Source organism: Paroedura picta, chromosome 1 (genome assembly GCF_049243985.1).
Source record: "Paroedura picta isolate Pp20150507F chromosome 1, Ppicta_v3.0, whole genome shotgun sequence".
NCBI classification, from domain to species: Eukaryota; Metazoa; Chordata; class Lepidosauria; order Squamata; family Gekkonidae; genus Paroedura; species Paroedura picta.
Window position 1 is genome coordinate 140,553,895 of NC_135369.1, and position 22,250 is coordinate 140,576,144.

The 22,250-nt window shown below is 42.9% G+C and overlaps 1 protein-coding gene across 2 annotated transcripts in view; it reads right to left on the reverse strand.

Moving 5' to 3' along the window:
* MEI4 (meiotic double-stranded break formation protein 4) overlaps positions 1-22,250 on the reverse strand; it is a 145,403-nt gene that overhangs the window by 85,993 nt on the left and 37,160 nt on the right. Inside the window, exon 1 of one of the 2 annotated variants that reach the window (XM_077306289.1) lies at positions 414-544. The exons of the other annotated variant lie outside the window; for it this stretch is intronic. Within the exon in view, the coding sequence (XP_077162404.1) occupies positions 414-453 (40 nt within the window). The 5' untranslated portion in view covers positions 454-544. Of the gene's footprint in view, positions 1-413; positions 545-22,250 lie in introns of those variants that run through there. 2 annotated transcript variants of the gene reach the window in all.

Below are 22,250 nucleotides of genomic sequence, written 5' to 3' on the forward strand. Positions count from 1 at the left end.
AGTATGCTCCTGATGGTGATCACTTCTGTGTAATTCAAAAGTTCACCTCAAGAAAGCAGAGATCCCAATGTTTTTCTTTTAGAAAAGTTTTCCACACATCATCATTCCTTCAACAATAGCTATGTAACTGACAGAACACCCATTTCCTTATTTATATACCTCATACTGCCTTATGGGAGAAACATGGTATTCTGTAGAAGTGCAGCTGTCCCGCCGAAAGTGTGATCCCACCCCCCACCCCCCCTTTGGATGTTCTCTAGCTGGAGGAACAAATCTTTTCAGGATAGCTAATTCCACAGGACGTATATTGGGCACTTGAGACACCCTCCAGGTAATGCCCGGCACATGAAGGCAACCCCCACCTAAAGAGAATTCCGTGGGCAATCTGGCTCCTCATCAACACACCATCTTACCTCCAGTCTGCTCACGGAAAAGCCATCCGACCCCCGCCATGCCATTCTCCAGGCTCCGCCCACTGAGGCTGCTTTGCAGCAGGGCCGCTTAGTAAGGGCAGCCCGCCCCCTGCAGGGCCTCAGCCCTTGGAGGGGGCTTATTTTAGTGGGCCTATCCGATTTTTTAGCACCTTCCACAATGCGAGCTTATGAGGCTGCAATCCAGCGGTATTTGGATTTTTCTAGTTCCTGGGGGCTTCCTGTTGGAATACCTCTGTCTGAAGAAAGTGTGCTGCGCTATCAATCACACCTGCGGGCTGGGGGTTTGGCAGCCTGAACCATGAATGTGCATTTGGCAGCCATCTCATGTTATTGCAAATTGCGTGACTGGTGGGACCCACGTTCCTCCTTCCTGCTCTGAAAGATTTTGGAGGGTTGCAGGGACTCGAGGCAGCCAGTTTCTTATCGCTTGTTGGGTAAACTACTTTTGCAGGTATGTTCCTCTCCATTTGAGGCTGTCCTCTTCCAGACACCCTTTGTGCTGGCATTTTTTGGGCCCTTCCGCTGTTGCGAGCTAGTGCCTTCGTCCCGTCATGACAGGGGGAATCGGGCGCTTCGACTCAGCAATGTTCATCGCACTGGCGCAGGGTTTCTGGTCTGCTTGCGTAAATCCAAGATGGATCAGTGGGGCAAGGGTACCCTGGTGGTTTTCCAGCCCAGGAATGGGTGTCCTGCTTGCCCTGTGCGGCTTTTGGAAGCCTTTTTACAGCTCCGGCCACCCACACCTGCCCATTCATGAGGATGGCTCTAACCGGTCCAGGTTTCAGTTTTCTGCTGCCATGTGCAGCTCCGTTGTGCAGCTGGTCTTGCCTCCTGGCGGGTTCAACCCACATTCATTCTGCATTGGGGCCGCCACCCAGGAAGCCATGGAAGGCATGGATCAGGGCAGCATTCGAGCACTTAGTCACGGGCGCTCTAATGTACATCCTCATCTGGTCTTTGACTCTATTTCAGCAGGTACAGTTCATCACCCACATTTAGTCTTCGTGGTGGGGCACAGCATTGTCTTCTGGGCCACACGCTATGCGACAGAATCTGGATGAGGCTGTCACCTGGGGCTGGGGACAGGGTTAAACTTACAATGGCATGGGATTCGAGGGATGCGGTGGCTAGCTCTTTTACCTGCGATTGACCTGCTCGTGCAGAAGTTCAGAGAGCTAGCTGTCATCGTTATTCAGCTGGAAGGAAACGACTTGATAGTCACTTCGGGTTTGAACTTGTCGCTGTCAATCATGTGGGACCTGCTTGTTGTCCAGCAGTGCTGCCCCGGGGCCTTTATCTTCTGGTCTGAGTTACTGGAATGTCGTTCTTGGAGGGGGGCTTCTGAGCCCCGGAAGGTCGATCTGGCACCACACAAGGTATGCAAGAACATTGCGAAGTCTTCTGTGACTAATCGCTGCACCATGCTTAGCCATCCAGACATTGTTTTCTGGCTAGAGACACTGTATAGATCTGATGGTGTCCATCTGTCAGAGTGGGGCATGGACATTCGGTTGAGAGACCTGCGAGGTGCATTGAAGGGGCTGCATGTGGTATGAGCGATGGCGGGAGAGGAGGCCATGCATGAGCTTGACCTCCGCTCTATGGCAGGTTTTAACACTTAAGGGCCGGATCCTTTGGGGCTGAGCCCATGCTGGTGGGCCGGGCTTTGCCTAGTCACGGGAGCCTCCTTATGAGACTGTGCATGTGCCAGAGCAGCAGCATCTTCCAGGATGGGAAGGCAGCTGTTGCATGTGGTGAGGTGATTAGGAAGGACCCCAATTGAGGCTGACACCCGTGGACTTCTCCTATGGTTCACCTTCCCAGTGGTCCAGCAGGCCTGATGGAGAGGGGGAGCTTGACAGGCATGTCGCTTGATACCCCACAGGTGGGCCTGCAAGAGGGGTTTCCCCCTCTCATATTCAGATTCAGAGTACCTTTATTGGCATATGCCCCTCCCATATTATGTAGCCATCGAGCTGCTAGTTGGGAGGGGAGCGGACCATTGGATATGTCCCAGGTGGTTGTTTGCCTTCGCTCATTGTGTAATAAAAGCTGTGGCCTTTACCAACTACAAGTGTGTTTAGTTATATTTCATGCGATGGGCGCATCTCTCCTCTTCCCAGCAATGGTTGCGACCGCTCCCCCCCCCCCCAGTTGATGGCGAGCTGCCTCTTAATTACTAAATAAGGCTGCTAATCAAGCATAAGAGCCTCAGCGGGAAGGCAGAAAGAGCAGCAGAACGGCTGTCCGAGGTCTGTGTAGCTGAGACCGGAGGGAATTTAGCTACAAGGCTGAGTGAAGGCATAGAAAGCAGTCAGTAAGGCGGCTTCTTTTAAGACTGAATGTTCAACTGAAAGGCGTCTTCAGAATTACTAGACTGAGAATTCAGTCTAACACTGGAGATCTGAGTTTTGGTGCTACGGTTCAAAATTCTGGTTGCATTTTTTTTTTAATGGGCCCCCCTCCCCCCTGTCGGTAACACCTGTACTTGGCTACCAAGGGATTGAAGGGAAGCTATATTTTTGTACCTGGGGGTAAACATTCATTTCAGTAGAACTACGTCTCATTTCTTTCACTGGTATAGTCTCCCCCTTCTTAGGTGGTTTGCTTGTCCAGCATGACCTTTAAGGAATTTTGGAAAGCCTACTTTGTTCAGGGAATGGCGAAGGATGAGCAAAGCCAGCTGCCTGTCAAACAAGAGATATGCAATGATATAGGGATCCTGCCGTCAGTGATTATAAAGGCAGGAGAGCCTGTGATTATTGCTAAACTCTGGGTTACATGATACCAAATACACAGTTAAAATTATTTAAAAGTATTGTTTTGTTTTAAAGCCCTCTAATTTGCCTAGTAACTTGTTTTTTCTGTAATATTATAATGTTATAAATTCTGTTATGAAAATGACTGGTGACCCTGTTTCTGTATTTTATCACAGCTTCACAGACCACTTTATCATAGTAGGCAGTGATCCAGTGGCAATAAAATAAATTGGAGTTTTCTCATTACTACTGGTGAATATATTTAGGTTCATAGATAAGGCTTATCTCAGAGGGTCTGCAAGGAAACAAAACATTTTTTTTCTGTAGATTGCTAACTGATTTCTTTCTGGGCAGTTGACCAGAGGATTAAACAACAGCAGAACACATTCTTATGCCAGCACTTTGCATTTTATTCTTCCTGTGACAAAGAAGGCTTTTAAAGTTACAAATACTATAGATGCTTTTGAGTTCTGGGATGAAAATTTCTCTTTTGATTTTCATTTCACTCTGAAACTGGTTCTTTGATGAATAAGCAAGCCGGAAATAGAGGTGAGCTAACATTGAAAACTCTGGAAAACGTATTTGGGTAAGGACTGATGAGGCATGGGAGGGAGGTAATTGTGCCAGAACAAACCATTCAGCTTCACAAAATGTTGTCACTCAGTTGTAAAAGTGATCTTTAAAAAAATTAAATAAATTCAAAAACTTTTTGAAAACTCTTAGATTACTTTTAAATGGGCTACATATAGAAGGTGCTTTTTAATGGCAAGGAAAGTTTGATAACAGTATTAAGTAGAGTTCTAAAATGGCATTTTTTATTCTTGAAACTGTAATGTTAATCCACTAATACACAGGATTTGCAATGAGACACTCCCTGAGAAAGAACTTTCTTGTTCAGGTATTTATGGGAGGACAATGAACATGGCTGTCATAGATCGTTTACACACTGGGAACTTCACTGTCCCAGCTCCCATGCAGGAGCACAAATTGGGGGCGGATCAGGTGCACCAGGCCAAATGCTCCCCCGTGTGGGTGCAGGAAGAGGTGGGGCAACCTGCCATGACTAAAACTCCAGCCTGCAGCCCAGCATGAAACCTCCAGTGCGTAAATAGTCATAGTGGTCACTGGCTTTTGAGATAACTCTCCCTTGCCATCCAGACTATAGTGAGTCAGACCCCTTGTATTGCTCTGTCTGGGCTTCTAAGGAGATATGCTTTGCTTTCTTTGTGTGATCATCTGTGTGGTCATGTACCTGTTTCTTCAGGAGGTGTTCCAGATAGGTGTCAAAACCCCTTCAGATTTCCAGTAAGCAGACTCTTTGATACAAAAGGAAATCTCTTTATTGTAGAAATAAATGAATATGTGCAAGGAGTTTCCTTGCTGAAACTGAATTTCAGCAAAGCCAGCAAACCTATAAGGCTGCCCACAATTGCTTCTCCCCTCCATCAAATCTTGGCATACAAAGACCAGGTGCAAAAAAACATTAACTGTGTTCTCATTCTAAAAACAAGGAACGTGCTGCAAGTCTACACAACATTTCAAAACAATTACTCCAGATACTCAAGGCCAACGCAGGGAGATAACAGGGAAGCCCTGTGAGAAATTACTACAAAGCTAATTGGGGTCAGCATGACCAATAAAAATCACATGACAGAACCAAAGAAATAGATCAAATAACAGGTCAATACAGAATAGAAACCCAGCTCAAGAGAAAAACATGTGAACTTGAGAACAGAGTCTTGACACTAGGGAGGGTAGCTGGTTGTTTGGTGGCACTGTCCCGCAACCCCAAACAGGCGCACTGACTTCAATATCCCATATATTCTCAGCTGTTTTTAATGAGGGAATTGAACTGAGCAGAGCACAGTGATCTTACTTGGATATTCTGAAAAGCTGCCAGACAGACATTTCATTATTCCCTGAGCATTCAGGATCAGCACATCTATTCAGAATTGCAAATTGAGATCAAAAAGGATTGCATGTGCTTGAACTGTATTTCTGTCACCATAATAATAGACATAATAAAGCACTGACAATTACAAATTTATTATAATCTGTTCACTGTATTTACTGAAGAACAATTAATCTAAATATTTAGTTTGCATTAAAAAGACATGCAAAATAATAAGAGATAGCTATCCTGCCTCATGAGTACTTCTTTTTAATGTAAAATTTTTAGAATTATTCAACAGTTAAGTCAATGCATAAAACCAGCAACATACAGTTAATTCCTATTTGAAAATGTCCAGTTCTTGCTTCTTCAGATCCTCTGTCCCCTTCTTCGATGTCAACCAGTTACACAGAGTTCTATTCTGGGCTACCGCTAGGTCATAAGTGCCCTGTATGTTGTCCACTGAGTGGACCCTACGGTGGCCAAAGTTGAGTCTGGGTCAGGCCCCTAGGCAGCTCTGGGGCTTGAGCGGTGGGTGGAGCTTTTGAAGGTTGGATTCTATGGCACTGTACCCCACTGAGGTTCCTGTTCTCTCCAGGCTTCATCCCCAAATCTTGGGGAGTTTTCCAGCCTGAATCAGGCAACACTACCCCCTAGGGTTTTCAAATCCCCCCCAAAAAAACTCTGGTGGGGGGTGGAGGTATAGGGTTGCCAGATCCAGGTTTGGGAACTCCTGAGATAAGTGGATGGCACCTGGAGTGGACAGGGAACACAGTGAGGTACAATGCCAGAGTCTAGCCTCCATAGTCTTTGCAAGGTGTTGGGGAGCATGTTCTAACCTCAAGTGATAAAATTCTGACATTTAAAAGAAAACAAAGTCTGGAGAAGTCATATTACCAAAAGGAACATTGAAACATTCCCACAGCTGCTTGGACTGAGGTAAGGAGACCAGGAATTGAAAACCACCTGAAAGTTCTGCAGAACAAAATTGAACAGTACTTTCCCTCTCTTTCAATGTGAATCTGTACCTGAGTCAGGGAATGTTCTCCTGCACCAGAGAACTTCAGTTTAAAGGAAGACTTTGGGATCTGCAGTTGAATGGCACAATTGAAATTCAGTGATCTGCCCATGGACAAATTCTGGATTTTTGTGAAAGAACAGTATTCCTCCATTCATTGGAAGACCTTAAACATTTTGCTGAGGTTTTCGACATGCTACTTATGTGAGCAAGCTTTTTCCTGCTTAACAAGCATCAAGAACAAGGAAAGAGATAATTTACTCTCAGTTGAGGATGAAATCTGCAGGTGCCTGTCCAAAGTTCACCCGAGGATTGAATGTTTGTGCAGAAGAAAACAAGCACAGGTCTCACGTTGAACAAAATAAAGAGCTATGTCTCTTCAGGTCACCTAACAGGGGAAGGGGAGTGGCTACCTGACATCATTTCCAGTGGTGTGGGAGAGGTGTTGCCAAAACGTCACTTCTAGTGATGCAGGAATGGGTGTGCCCACTAAACATGTCACTTTCTGTGATGTGGTAGGGGACATGGCCTCCTAACAGTCTAAAACATTCCTCAGGGGTTCCTAAGATTCAAAAAGTTATAAAAGGCTGATGTAGATTCTGCTCCATGAGTCTCAAGTTTTGTGTATTGAGCAACTTGATATTCCTGTGACTTCTACCTACTATAACAACACACCATAAAGTGGTGGTAGATTGTATATACAATGCAATAGGCTATTAAATTATTAATCATATATATAACCTAACACTTTTATAAACTAGAGAGAAAGTTTTAATGAGTTCAGATAGAAAATCCTTTTGCCAGGATTTCAGTGCCAGCTCGTTCCCATAGCTGAGAGAGTGTTATATTTATGCTGTTTTTAATATCAAAAACTGTGGCTATGTTTTATTTACTCCATTTATACCCAGTCATTCTCTCCAGCTAGGACCAAAAGTAGCTAATGTCCTTCTCTCTACCACTTTATCCTCACATCATCCCTATGAAGTTGGTTAAGCTGTTTGTGACAGACTGGCCCAGAGGGCTTTTATGGCAGAGTGGGAATTGGGACCTGGGTCTCCCTCATCCTAGTCCAATACTTTAACCCAGGGGTAGTCAAACTGCGGCCCTCCAGATATCCATGGACTACAATTCCCAGGAGCCCCTGCCAGCAAATGCCACTTTCTGTGCAAATGCTGGCAGGGGCTCCTGGGAATTGTAGTCCATGGACATCAGGAGGGCCGCAGTTTGACTACCCCTGCTTTAAACACTCTACCTCAATAGCTATGTGTTATAGTGAAGATATCAGGCTCAGTCTACTAAATATTTTTCATTGGGGTAAAAATTCACTAAGAGGACCTGAAAGGACCTCTTTACTCATGATCTCTGAGGTTTTCTGTTGCTGTTGTTATGGTATGTTCCTGATAAAAAGTTGCATCAGTCTTACATAACCCAGTTTTCTTCAGTCATTACCTAAACCACTTTCCTTTTTGGTCCAGAGCAAGGAAGGTTGGGAAGATTATGTAGATTAATAAGGCGTAAAAAATCAGATTTGTGAAGAAATTCTGTGAAATAAACAATACTTTTGTGCAATTTATGGAAACTGATCTTTAACTGTCCACTGAAGTTTATCTAAAAATGTACTTTAAAAATAACATTTTCTCTTGGATATTAATGCTTATTTATTTGCTTGCAACTATGATAATCCTATCTGTAGAACAAAGTTTGAGTCCAGTGGCACTTTTAAGACCTAGAACAGCGGTTCTCAACCTTACCTGCTCTGTGACCCCAACTTTGGCGGCTTCAGCAGCAACGTGCGCATACAGAATAATTAAGATGTTTAACATATTCAAGGACCAAAGAGGAATAACAAGTTTGGTTTATAAGGTTGCCATTTGTTTGGGTTTAATTCCAGGTGAAGGAAATAAATATGTCAAAATTGGAGATTAGTGGACAGTTGCATGCTTAATTGTAGATTGCTGGGAGTAATTAAATGAGACCCTGCCATTATCTGTCTCTTCTCAAGCATGGATACATCTTTACAGCAACTTCTTTAAAGCCAGGCAATTGGCTGTGTAGAGTTATCTCCCATTGGACTCAAACTTTATTCTGCTGCTTTAGACCACCATGGCTACCCACATTAATCATATCCATAGTAATTCATTTGAAGAGATGCCTCCTTGGAGACTAAGACTATTCAATTTGGCTCTTTTAAAAACACTTACAATATATCGCATTTCAAGGCATCAGTTTTACCCATATTCTGTCATGATAAGTGAATTCAGACAAGCTTTAAAAAAATCTCTCTCTATAAGGAGCAAGAAACAAAAATCTACATTATTCCTCACAATTAGTTACAATATTTCAGTTAAGCCACCTACACACATTTTTAGATCTTGCCAATTTCCTCCTCACTAAGTTTGGCATAATGCAGCTTATGTTTTCCATAATACAAGGAGGCTAGTACATTAGCATATAATTCTAGACTCTTCTAGACTAGCAATATCTTCCCTCTTGGTAAAGTCTCCTCATACTTCCATCAGGTTCTTCTTTTGCAGTCCTTAGCCCACAACTTTCCTTCAACTTCCTTGTATTTCTGGTTCATGCTTGTTTAGTTCCTTAATTAAGACCTCTTTGTAGTCCTCCCACCCCATATTTCATCTCTTCAATACTTTTTTTTTTTTTTTTTTTTTATAATGATTTTTTTTATTTTCATAAAGATAGAAATATAATCATCATTTGAGAATATACGACCCCACATTGACTCCACAGTGATATAAACTTTTGCCCAAAACTCTAAGAGCCATGAGTCTAAGAGCCGTCCGCATTTCCACTACATTAAAAAAAAAAAAAAGGCCTGTTTAGATATACAAAAGAAAAGTTATACAATCTAAGAGCTATCCTAGCAGATATTTCTAGGTTTGAGTTAGATGCTTAACATTAAACATTTCTTATAGCACAGTATGAGTTTTGGCCCTGTATCAATACCCTGATGAAGGGAGAGGAAAGTAGGGCTTTGCCTTAAAGATGTACAAAGAAAAAAAATTACAAAAGGATTTCATAATTTCTCCTTATCCTTAATACAGATACATCTACAAACCATTTATACTTGACCCATTCTAAGAGCCATCCTGAAAGGTATAAGTTGAGAGCTTTGCATTTTCTACAGATCAATATGGGCTTTGGCCCTATAACAATACACCAATAATAAAAAAAAAATAATAAGGGGGGAAAGCCCCATTTTATATTTCCAACGCTAACGATTATATTACCTATATGCCTACTAAGAAAAAGAAACAAGAGAGAAAAAAGGCACTGCTTCCCCTTTTTCATAAAAGTAGCAATGTAGAATACAGTATATGTTGTTAATACAGAGAATAATAAGATTTCCAGGTTTAGATTAAATGCTTAACATTAAACATAAAACAATATAAGCTTTCAGTCTTCTATAGCTTCTCCTTATCCTTGGTTCTGATACATCTACAAAACAATTTATGCTTGACCCATTCTAAGAACCATCCTAACAGATATATTTTCAGATTTAAGTTGAAAGCTTAACATTAAACATTTTCTACAAGTCAGTGTAGGCTTTAGTCCTAGGACAATACACTAATAGAAGAAAGAAAAAATAAGGGGGGAGAACCCCATTTTACATTTTCAGCACTAATGATTATATTACCTATATGCCTACAAAAGAAAAGAGACAAAAAAAACAAGAGAGAAAGAGACACTGCTTCCCCTTTTTCATAAAAATGGAAATATAGAATACAGTATAACATTAAACATAAAACAATATGAGCTTTCGGTCTTCTTAAGGGGGTCTCATCTCGAGGCTTGCTACATCTTGTCGTTCCCGTAAAATTATATTCTGTCCCATAGGCCTTTGGCGTAGAAAGTGCAGTTGTACTCTTTCCCGCAGAGTATGCATCGATAAATCTTGAGGCCGTTGCACCTCCTGGACTCCAGTATCAATACAATTTTTTCCCCAGAGAGATCCTTTAAATCGGTTTCTTTCACTGCAGATCCATATTTCTTTTGATTGATTTTTGTACACTGTTGCTTTGAGGTGGCTGTATGTCTTTTTAAAAAGGGTGTCCTTATCTGGGCTGCAGAACTCCGGCATCCTATTTTCCGTCTCCAGAATTTCAGATTTCTCTTCTACTGTTGGTTTTCCACCTTGTTTAGAGCTGTCATCAGCCACTGTTATTGATGCATTATTCCTGTTAAAGACGTCTTCCTTGGCATCTTGGATCTCCTTGAAGATATGAATTTCAGATTTCTCTTCTGCTGTTGGTTTTCCACCTTGTTTAAAGCTGTCATCAGTCACTGTTATTAATCCATCATTCCTATTGAAGACTTCTTCCTTGCCATCTTGAATCTCCTTGGAGATATTTTTGATCAATCCATCTAAGAATACTTTGTAATCTTGGGTTTGTATCTCTATTAGATGAGCCAATCTTTTTAACATAGACATGATTTTGACTTTTAAAAAACCCGGCCTCAAACAATTTTACAAGTGGCCAGTAGAGGTCCTCTGTTTTATCCTCTAATGTTCCGGCACAGGCATGTGACGTATTAAAGTCAGTTAAGGCACAGAGTTCTCGTGAGATTTTCCCATTCACAGCTCTTATCTTCTTATCTTCGAAAACCAAAACAATTACAATAAGAGCTTTTGCCAATTAATTCGAGTTGATTTGAGTCCTTCTTCTGCTTAGTTAGGAGAATTAGCCTGCCTCTTAACGAGGTGGCTTCAGGCAGAGCAGAGTAAGAGGAGGGGGGAAACAAAGGGCTTTGATGCAGGAAGAAAGACGAAGAAAAAAAAAACGAGAGATACTTGCAGTAAATGATGTTTTGGAACTCAGCCGATGTCCTCCCCTCAGTTCAAAGCGTTCATTTGTAGTAAATCATCATGTAGGGTTGAAGCAGATACTTTAAGATTAAAGAAAGAAAAGAAAGTCCGAGGTAGAAAATGGCAGTCGTCCTCTGGACCTGGAACGCTGACAGCCTATAATCCAGGGAGATACACTCCCTAAAGGATTGGAGACGGCCCCAAGAACTTCCTGGGTAGAAAGGTGAGGTGGGGTTTGCGTACCCCTCCTCTTTTCTGCCAATTGCTTGCACAATTGACCCCTGTCAGGCTTCAGAGATAGCAGAGCAGATGCCCTGCCACCCTCTCAGGACGACATCTTTAGCCACACCCCTCATCTCTTCAATACTGACACACTGACTGCTTCCTTTTCCCTCTGTGAGTAACTACATATTCCAAGACACCACTCCATCTCAGCCCATCAGTGCCAGAAGTTTCACTGCCACAAATGTGATATAATATATATGCTAAAACCATTCAGAGTTAAATTATGCAGTCTCCACGGCAGAGAGATTATTTCATTAACGCCTGTTTAAACAAGGCTCCTTGAGCCATTATCCATTTGTCTAACATTCCCTGCAGTTGTTATTAAAATTTTGATGTGTTTTGATAATACATTTTCCAGTTTACGTGACTGTGTTATTTGCCTTGATATTGGGCTTTTTTGAAAGATAATGCTTAGTCTAAAGTTTGTTTACTTCAGTGCAGCTTCTAGTTTGAAGAACTAGCTTGCATACTTTTCGACAGGAATTGCAGTGGATCCAGCAAGACTTTTCATGCACAATCACTCACTTCCTATCCCTGCTACACCCCTCATGATGGCCTCCTAATCCCCAACAAAACACTTGGGTGGGTGGATCAAAAGGGACCCTTCCTTCCTTTTTACCTGCAGAAAAGCTAATTGGATCCACCTCCTTGAGCTACTTTACTTATATTTAATTTTATGTTTGGTTCATCAGTGAATCAGTAATGTACCATCTAAGGCAGCGGTTCTCAGCTGCTCTGACTCGGCAACCCCAACTGCAACGGCGGCGGGGGCAGCATGCACGCATGCAGGCGCACAACAATTGGCGCAGCGTGGAGGTGGCCATTGCCATGGCTCCTCTGCTGCTGCCTGCTACTGCCACCTGCTGCCGCTTGCCACCACGGCAGCAACCAACCTGGGGACCCCCACAGGAGGGTCCAGGTGACCCCAAATGGGGTTGGGACCCCAGGGTTGAGAACCACTGATCTAAGACATATCTAGGGGTTTAGTAATTACTTAACTGTCTGGCTTTTACTTATTTACATTCTATTGCTTTAAAAATAGATGGATAATATAGTCTACCAATAAAAATACACACACACAAAAAGAACTATTCTGCTTTGGAGAAGAAAAACATACAGCTTTGAATGATACTTTCCCTTCTTCTGAAAATGCAGAAAAAGGTTTCCAGTTTGTTAATGTTCCTATTTTTGCATTTGTTACAGGAATTATATGGTTTTCCAGGACTTCCAATTAGAGTTTTTACAGAGATAAACAAGTGTGCATGATAATTCATGACTTATATATTCAGATTACATAATAATTGGGTTCCCTACCATAAGACACTGGCTGTCTCTTAATCGCTTGAAGAACTTTCCAAAAAGTTATGACAGGCAACACTCCATACAAACATACTGTACTTTGCTACTCATCCCCCACTTTTACTGAATGTATATTACTAGCAACAAGATAAAGCCAATATATAACTATGTATAATTTATGCCCCTGTGAGAGGAGCATGGCCAGGGTGTCCAAGTTAAATACGGGCCAATCAGGGTAGGGCCACCTGATTGGGTGCGCACCCTGATTGGGCCAGCCACTACGCTTGCCTCCCTCACAGGGGGCCTATTATGGAGAGAGAAAGGGAAGACTATTTTAAACTGCTTAGAGACAACTGAGGCCTGCTGGGTGACTGTGGACCATTCCCAGTTCTCTCAGAGCTCTCAGCCTCACCTCCTTCACAGGGTGTCTTGTTATGGGGAGAAAAAGGAAGGCAATTGGAAACTGTCTTGAGGCCCCCTGGGTGACTGTGGCCCATTCCCAGTTTTCTCATACCTCTCACAGCACCACGTCCCCCACAGGTTGTGGGGAGATGAAGGGAAAAGGTGTTTGTAAACTGCTTTGAGACTCCTTTGGGTAGTAAACAACAGGGTACAAAAATCCAGCTCTTCTTCTTCTAAGGGGCAACAGTCAACGAAGCATGTGGGCACATAACATTATATCAACAGTAAAAAAATGGAGACAGAAGGAGCAGGGTAGACACCTGTGTACTGTGACTACCCAATGTGGATTAGGGCAGGGGGACAGTTTGGTGTCTGTGATCTAATTCACACAAGAAGGGAAATGAGGTTGAATGCAGAACTGGAAGGAATTGGTTGCCATGTAATCTCCCCCTAAGAAGAGTCTCCAGTCTGATTTTCTCTTCATATATCTGAAGACACGGCTCTGAAAAGCTTATCAGTAACCACCACGCCACAATTCCCAAAGGTCAGTCCTCTCCCACACCCAACGAACATTCCAAACCACAGGTTCTTGACATCCATCTCTCCACACCCACACCCTCATTTGTCACCACACCACCACAATCCCCCACACAACACACATATTTAACCTCATGTCCTTACAGACTGGACAACCCCTCCCCTTACTCTTCCCAATGCCAAGCTCTCTCTATCTTAATCACTGTCTTCCTTTCTACCTCCCTCTCTCTTTGCTATTTTCCCCTCCTTCCCCTGCTAGTGACCGTTGTATTAGCTACAATGGGCTTTAATTCTAGCAAATAAATAAAGAAACAAAGGAAACCAGAAAGAGGACTGGCTAAGAAAAAGAGAAGAGGACACAGGGGACTATCCAGGAGACTAGCATAATAGTATGTGACTGACTTTAGGCTTCACCTGCCTTGCCTGCCTTAGAAGCAGAAGTAATCTACTTTTCAAGATGGCATAACTGTGGCAACTGTAAGTTAATTGACACAAAGAAGACTGATTTAAGACTTAGTGCATCTCAGTTCCCTGTCTCAGGGTTATAACCTTCAAAAGTGCTACAATAACAGACTGGAAATTGCCTTTAAAATTCCTGAGAGATCATAGACTTCTAATCCATGGTAATTTCTGTGATTACATGCTATTAATTCTAGAAGAACTAGAGAGCCCATAAAATTGTATTTCAGGGATCTCTTCTCAGTCTTGCAAGCATGACTTCAAATGTCACTGGAGACATTTCAAGGTATTTTGTTACACTATGCGAGTTCATAAACAGCACAACATGGATTTATTAAAAATAACCTAGAGTTTCTGGGATATGAAGCAAATCAGTATTATGACCCTAACGTGGATGGGGGGGTGGGGTAGAGGCAGCAGGGATGGGAAATATGAACTGGGGTCTTCTCAAATCATGTACAACTATTACAGTAGGCAAGCTTTCTTGATCTCCAGGGGACCACATTTTCTTTCCTCTGGAGAGGTTTAAAAGAGAATCAGAGTCCTCGTAAAAGTTTATGCATTCTCCTCCAAGTTAAATCCATCAGGGAATCCAGCAGCTTTGTTGTGATTCTAGCATTTCAGGGATAGATGGCTTTACCATTGAATATATCTCCAGGTATGAAAGGGTGTGGACATCTAAACTGAAACCATAAGGAAGCTTTATTTTGTTGTGATTTTTTTACTTATGGAAGAAGTGCAAAGATTTCTTGCAGCTGTTTCCCCAGCATCATGTGGCATGGAGGACATTTGCATCCCATAAGTCTGTTGAATTCCTTCATTTATAATTATCTTGTGTTTAATATGATAGGTTTCAGCAGTCATTTTGCTTTCAACTGTGATAGTTTAATAAGTGTAGGAGACACAAAAATGAATTCCCAGTGACAAGATCTTAGATTGACAGTCGTGCTGTCATTCTGCTCTCACAGGTTATTTGTGTCATTTTGGAGTTCAGTGGAAAGTGATGAAAGGAAGCTTGCTGATGACTTGTGCAAATACTTTATTCACTCGAAAAGAAGATGGCCCGGAATGTAAGAGAGCACCTCCTTAAAAAAGAGAAGATTATTGTGACAGATGGCCTCTAGTTGTACCCTCCAAGAATCCCAGCAAATGCTTCCTACAGTGGCCCTATTCTAAGTGGCATCAGTCAGTAAAAGGCTGTGGAATCTCTGGGAGAGCGGAGGGAAGTTAGGTAGAAGGAAAGTCTGTCATTGCCTCAGATAGAGCTCGGGAAGCAATAGGGAATGCCAGGAGATGTATTAAGTTTCCTCTGGTGAAGGAAAACATCTCAGACGTCTCTAGAATAGGGCTCAGGGGCCAATGAAGTGGCAGGAATAGAGCCTGTATCCATTAGGGAAATAGTTGAGTGGGGATATGTGAGTAGACTGAGGAACTATCCCAAGAGACAATCTAACTGCGTTTCAATAGACCGAGATTCTTGGGTTTAAAGAGGAGTTCCAAATGAAGTTATTCTTTTTCTGTCTCTCTGACAAAAATAGCCTGTCAGTTCAGTAAAGCTGTGATTCTGTTAATTTGTAACTGGTTTAAAATGGAGTTCTGCTGTCCCTTATTGTAAAAACAATAGCTTGTTATATTCCTTGTCTTATCCACCATACCACTAAGCATTGAGTCCTTTTGAAGAAAAGGCAATAAACTTAATTTTGTGAAAAGAAAGTATTGGTGTAAATGATTCCTGGAGAAGGGGTTGGTGGAAGTAGTAGAAATCACCTTGGATTCATTTTCTATCTCCCCAGGCTTCTCTAAAATAGCAGCACACAATCCAGCACAGTTATTTGTTAAAATTGCCTTACTGACCTCTTGCAACCCACACCATAACAAAAACCATCTTGGTTACTGCTACGCTGAGGGATTGGGGGGGGGGGCACAGCTGTCACAGTCATACATAAACATTTAAGATCCTGAATTTAAAATGACCCCTCATAAAAGGGTAGCAATATGAACAAAGTTTTTAAATACAAAGCATTCAATATACAATAAATGATAGACTACAAAAGAAAATAACTACTTTCACTTTTTCATCTCTTTGCAGTACAGTTGTTCACAAGTAGTAATGGATCTTGCTGTTTCAAATTTTAAAAGGCAGGAGAATTTTTTTTAATCTCCCTTCCTCAGCAGTCGAACGGCTCACATACATTTACCAACTGACAATGCAATCCTACACAAAATTATATACTTCTAAATTTATTGAAATCAATGGGCATGTGTTTGTGTTAAATGCCACCAAGTTGCTTCCAAATTATGGTGTCCCTATGAATTAATGACCTCCAAAATGGCCAGTAACAGAGCTTTTTAGGTCTTGCAAAATAAGGGCCATGGCTTCTTTGATTGAAACTATCCATCTCTTGTTGGGTCTTCCTCTTTTCTTGCTGCCTGCAACTTTTCCTGGCGTTATTGTCTCTTCCAGTGATTATTATCTTCTTATAATGTGACCATAGTATGACACTGAGCATTACTGGCATATATATATGAATGAGCCAGTGTCTTTAAATTTCAGTACTTACTCTGAAGTGAGTAATATAACTGTTTATCCTCCCTCTTGTGGCTCTTTTTGTATCCCCAACTAGCTCTCTGTAACAGTAAAAATGATGAATGTCTGTCAGCAACATATGAAATTAGACCACCCACAGACAAATTTATACATTCTCAAGAGTCTTGTAAGTATGTTGGAAAATACATCTTTAAATAGGACAGGGTCCTATTAAATAAAAGAGTAAGGCCACCTGGGGAGGAGTTAGGGCAGGCCCTGTCCAGGATAATAACTCAGAGGGCCCAATCAGGAGCAGCGAAGCGGCTCCTGATTGGGCCCTCCAAGAGTCCCCAGCCAATGGGGAGGCGTGCAAAGTGCCTTCCTATTGGCCCCTCACCAGGACAGACCAAAATTCCATTCACCCAGCCCAGTCTGGCTGCCAGTCTGCTCCTGACCACCGCAGGGAGAGGAGGTCAGCAGGACTGCCAAGGGGGATGAGAACAGAGGCTTGGACAGGCTGTGCCAGCCCGTTTCGCCCCAAGGCTGTCCTAACTGTCATGTCCAACTTTAAATTGCCTCAGAACCCTGACAGAGCTGGCAGGAGGCTGCCGAGTGCTCCCCCTCCCCCCTCCAGGCCTGCTGCAAAGGAGCCTCTGACAGCCCTGACTGAGGGGAGGGGGGCATTTCCAAGAGCAACACAGGGGAGCCTGAAGGCCTTCCTTTTGACTATCCCCTTCTGCCAGACAGTTGCCTGACAGGGAGGCCACAGAAAAGCCCCTTCTCACTTAAAATACTGCTCTGGCCGGGGGTTAGACACAGCCAAGCCATGTGTCTTTCTTCTTTGCAACTCTCTGCAGGTTTGAGGCCACTGCACAGCGTTATTCTGCAGAGGAAGCTGGCTCTTTTGTCTCCTGTTTCATCTGCACAACAACCCTGTGCAGTAGGCCTCAAGTCTTTCAATTCAACAACAACCTGTGTGGGAAGCCTTAAATGTTTCTTCTCTACCACAACCCTGTCCAAAGTAGCCCTTTCTGCCTGGGGAGCTGATCTTTATACTCTGCAGGCGAGCTGTTATTCCAGGAGCTCTCCAGGCCACACCTGTAGGCTGGCTACCCCTGTGTTGGAAATATTCCTGGAGGTTTGGAAGTGGGACTTCAAAATCGTACAATGCCTCAGAGTCCAGCCTTCAAATGAGCCATTTTTGCCTGCAGTTGGTAGGGAGTGGTGCAGGAGTATCCCTCCTGGCCTATGGGCTATGGCCAGCCCTTATCAGCAACTGTTTGTATTCTGGGGCGCAGACAGGCAGACCAGCATCAGTCCTGTGAGTCTGGAAAGTGCAGGAAGATCTAAATAAATATTTACAGCCTGAAACTAAATAGAGAACAAGTAAATGTCTGGAGACACATCGTAACTGAAATAGTAACTGGCAAATAACCTTGGCCTGGCAAATAAAAAACCTTACAAAATAACCTTGGCCTGGCAAATATCAAAAACCTTACAAAGGTCAAGACTGCTGTGCACAGACAGTCTTCCTCTTAGGGTTGCCAGCTTCCCTGTGAGGCTCGCTACCCCACCTCCCTCATGGGGAGTCTGCTATGGGGAGAGAAGGGGAAGACGATTAGAAAATGCTTTGAGACACCTGAGGCCTGCTGGGTCACTGCGGCCCATTCCCAGTTCTCACAGATCTCTCACAACCCTACATACCTCACAGGTTGACTATTGTGGAGAGACAAATGGAAAAGGTGTTTGTAAGCCGCTTTGAGACTCCTTTGGGTAGTAAGCAATAGGGTACAAAAATCCATTCTTCTAAGGAGCAACCATGAAAGAAGCATGTGGGCACATAACATTTTACCAACAGTGAAAATATGGGAGACAGAAGGAACAGGGTGGACACCTGTGTACTGCGACTACCCTATGTGTATTAGGGCAGAGGGGCATTTCGGTGAATGTGGCCTAATTCACACAAGAAGGGAAATGACGCAGAACTGGGGGGAATTGGTTGCCATGTAATCTTCCCCTAAGAAGAGTCTCCAGTCTGATTTTCCCTTCACATATCTGAGGACATGGCTCTGGAAAGCTCCTCTGTGACCACTATGCCACAATTCCCAAAGGTCAGTCCTCTCCCACAATCAACGAACATTCCACACCACAGGTTCCTGACACTCATATCTCCACACCCATGGCCTCATTTGCCACCATGCCACCACAACCTCCCACACAATACACATGACAACCCCATGCCCTTACAGACTGGACAACTCCTCCCCTTCCTCTTCCCACTGCCATGCTCTAGCGCCCGTTGTATTCTTGGAGACAACGGGCTTTGCCCCTAGTTTTTAAGTAAAGGGAAGGAAGAATAGTCATGGTGAGGACTGAGTATGTCCACTGATCCCCAGAAACCACAGAATGTTGAGGAAAATTGGTCGGCTGAAGCATTTGTGAACTTACCTTATCTAGGAAGTGGAGATTTGGGAGGGGAACATTTTTCAGTTACTTGTTATCCACACACAATTTCTCATGGGTCTCAACATAAGTGCAACAACAATAAAGGAGTTTTACGATTGGCAGGGTAAATTCTTGTCTCTGTAGCGTCTCTGACAAGTGAATGGCTCCCACTCAAGGTGAGATAAATGTGAGTTGCATTTTGGAACAGCTGTAATTTCCAGAGGAGGAGTTGCATCAAATCCAAAGGTGATGTCACGTTGTGTGAACTGCAGTAGCTAGATGTTCTGAAGCCAAGTAGGGGGAGTTTATTTTCCCATTCTTCTGAACTTGGGAGATATGTCTATTTTTCATTTTGCTGCATAATTCTAGTCACTGTCACCATATATTAAATATCTCTTCCAAAACTTTTGGTAATTTGTTAGGCAATATTCCTAATTGCATATTCTAAGCTTCCTAGGTAATTTAAACTTTAATACATTCTACATTTTCTCATGCATTTCTTTCCAATATCTTTTTTTTTCTTTTTTCAAGTCCAGCACATATGGTCAAAGGTTCTGTCTCCATCTTGATATTTCCATCATATTCCTTTGTAATTTTTACCTACTTTCTCAACATCCTTTGGAGTATTATACCATCTGAAAAACATTTTATACAATTTTTCTCTTAACATCTGACTGGCTGTAAACTTAATTTCTTTTCCCCATAACCATTCCCATTGGTGCATAGGTATTTGCTCTAAAATTCTGCACTCATTTAATCATAATTTGTTTCACTTCTCTTTCTAACTGAAGTAATAATTTATATAACCATCATAAATTATTTTTTGTAAGCAGCTGTTCAAACTCTCTTAAAACTTCACCTTCTGTGCTGATAATCTACTTTAGTCTTGAAATTGATTGGTAATATACGTTGAATGTTGATCCCTTCATCTCTAATATCTTGACTGGATTGAATTTTCCTTGAGCAAGAAGAAGAAGAAGAAGAAGAAGAAGAAGAAGAAGAAGAAGAATTGGTTCTTATATGCCGCTTTTCTCTACCTGAAGGAGTCTCAAAGCAGCTTACAGTCGCCTTCTCTTTCCTGTCCCCACAACAGACATCCTGTGAGGTAGGTGAGGCTGAGAGAGCCCTGATATTAATGAATTGTCAGAACAGCTTAATCAATGCTGTGGTGAGTGCAATGTCACCCAGCTGATTGCATGTGGGAGAGCGCAGAATCAAACCTGGCTTGCCAGATTAGAAGTCCGCACTCATAACCACTACGCCAAGCTGTCTTTCTATGTTCTAGCATGTGAACCACATTTTCTAAAAAAAAAGTCTCTAATTATATGACTTGTTTCTTGTGTTATAATCATTTTGGTTGATTTCTTTATTCATAAATAGTTGTGTAAACCTTCATCTAGCTCTGCTGATACAAGTTTTACTATTCTTTGTCCTGGATTTTTAATGCAGAACAAACTTGCTTCTTGATAATATAATTTTATATTTTGAAATGCTAAGTCACCTCCATTTTTCTCATATTGGAGTATTTAAAATGTATTCTTGGTTTCTTGCCATCACAAATGAATGTATTTATCTGTCTATACACTCAATAATTGTTCTTTCTTCTATATGTATAGAAGCATTTGAAATAAACAAAATAATTTTGGCAATACATTCATTTTGATTTTAATTTCCCCCCATCTGGATAAGTATGCTTGTATCAGTTTCTAGGTCTGCTCAAAAATTTTGAAAAGATTAGTTTTGACCAGTCCCATTTTTCTCCAGATATTTAATAGAATCAGTGGCTACTATGTATTCCGTACTCTTTATAATATATTTTTGTTGCATTAAGAATTTTATTATCCATCTTGTCTTCTCCCTATTAATTTTATATCCTGAAAGGGATCCAAGTTCTTCAATCTTTAACCACTCCTATTAAATAAAAGAGTAAGGTCACCTGGGGAGGAGTTAGGGCGAGCCCTGTCCAGGATAAAAACTCAGAGGGCCCAATCAGGAGCCGCAAAGCGGCTCCTGATTGGGCCCTCCGAGTGTCCATCCAGGGCCAAGCAGCCAATGGGGAGGCGCACAAAGTGCCTTCATATTAGCCCCTCACCAGGACAGACCAAAATTCCATTCACCCAGCCCAGTCTGGCTGCCAGTCTGCTCCTGACCACCACAGGGAGAGGAGGTCAATAGGGTTTCCAAGGGGGATGAGAACAGGCTTGGACAGGCTGTGCCAGGGCTGTCCTAACTGTCACCCCAGGGCTGTCCTAACTGTCATGCCGAACTGCAAATTGCCTCAGAACCCTGACAGAGCTGGCAGGAGGCTGCAGAGTGTTCCCCCTCCCCCTCTTCAGGCCTGCTGTGAAGGAGCCTCTGACAGGCCCTCACTGAGGGGAGGGAGGCATTTTCCTTTGGAGAGCAACGCAGGGGAGCCCGAGGGCCTTCCTTTTGAGGGGGGGGACTTTCCCCTTCTGTGAAACAGTTGCCTGACAGGGAGGCCACAGAAAAGCCCCTTCTCACTTAAAATACTGTTCTGCGCGGAGGTTAGACACAGCCAAGCCATGTGTCTTTCTTCTTTGCAACTCTCTTCAAATTTGAGGCCACTGCACAGTGTTATTCTGTAGAGGAAACTGGCTCTTTTGTCTCCTGTTTCATCTGCACAACAACCCTGTGCAGTAGGCTTCAAGTATTTCAATTCAACAACAACCTGTGTGGGAAGCCTTAAATGTTTCTTCTCTACCACAACCCTGTCCAAAGTAGCCCTTTCTGCCTGGGGAGCTTATCTTTATACTCTGCAAGTGAGCTGTAATTCCAGGAGCTCTCCAGGCCACACCTGTAGGCTGGCTACCCCTGGGTTGGAAATATTCTTGGAGGTTTGGAGGTGGGACTTCAAAATCATACCTCAGAGTCCAGCCTTCAAATGAGCCATTTTTGCCTGCAGTTGGTAGGGAGTGGTGCAGGAGTTTCCCTCCTGGCCTATGGGTTATGGCCAGCCCTTACCAGCAACTGTTTGTATTCTCTGTCGCAGACAGGCAGACCAGCATCAGTCCTGTGAGTCTGGAAAGTGCAGGAAGATCTAAATAAATATTTACAGCCTGAAACTAAATAGAGAACAAGTAAATGTCTGGAGACACATCGTAACTGAAATAGTAACTGGCAAATAACCTTGGCCTGGCAAATAAAAAAACAGTATTAAAAACCTTACTAAGGTCAAGACTGCTGTGCACAGAGAGTCTTCCTCTTAGGGTTGCCAGCTTCCCTGTGAGGCTCGCTACCCCACCTCCCTCATGGGGAGTCTGCTATGGGGAGAGAAGGGGAAGACGATTGGAAAATGCTTTGAGACACCTGAGGCCTGCTGGGTCACTGCGGCCCATTCCCAGTTCTCTC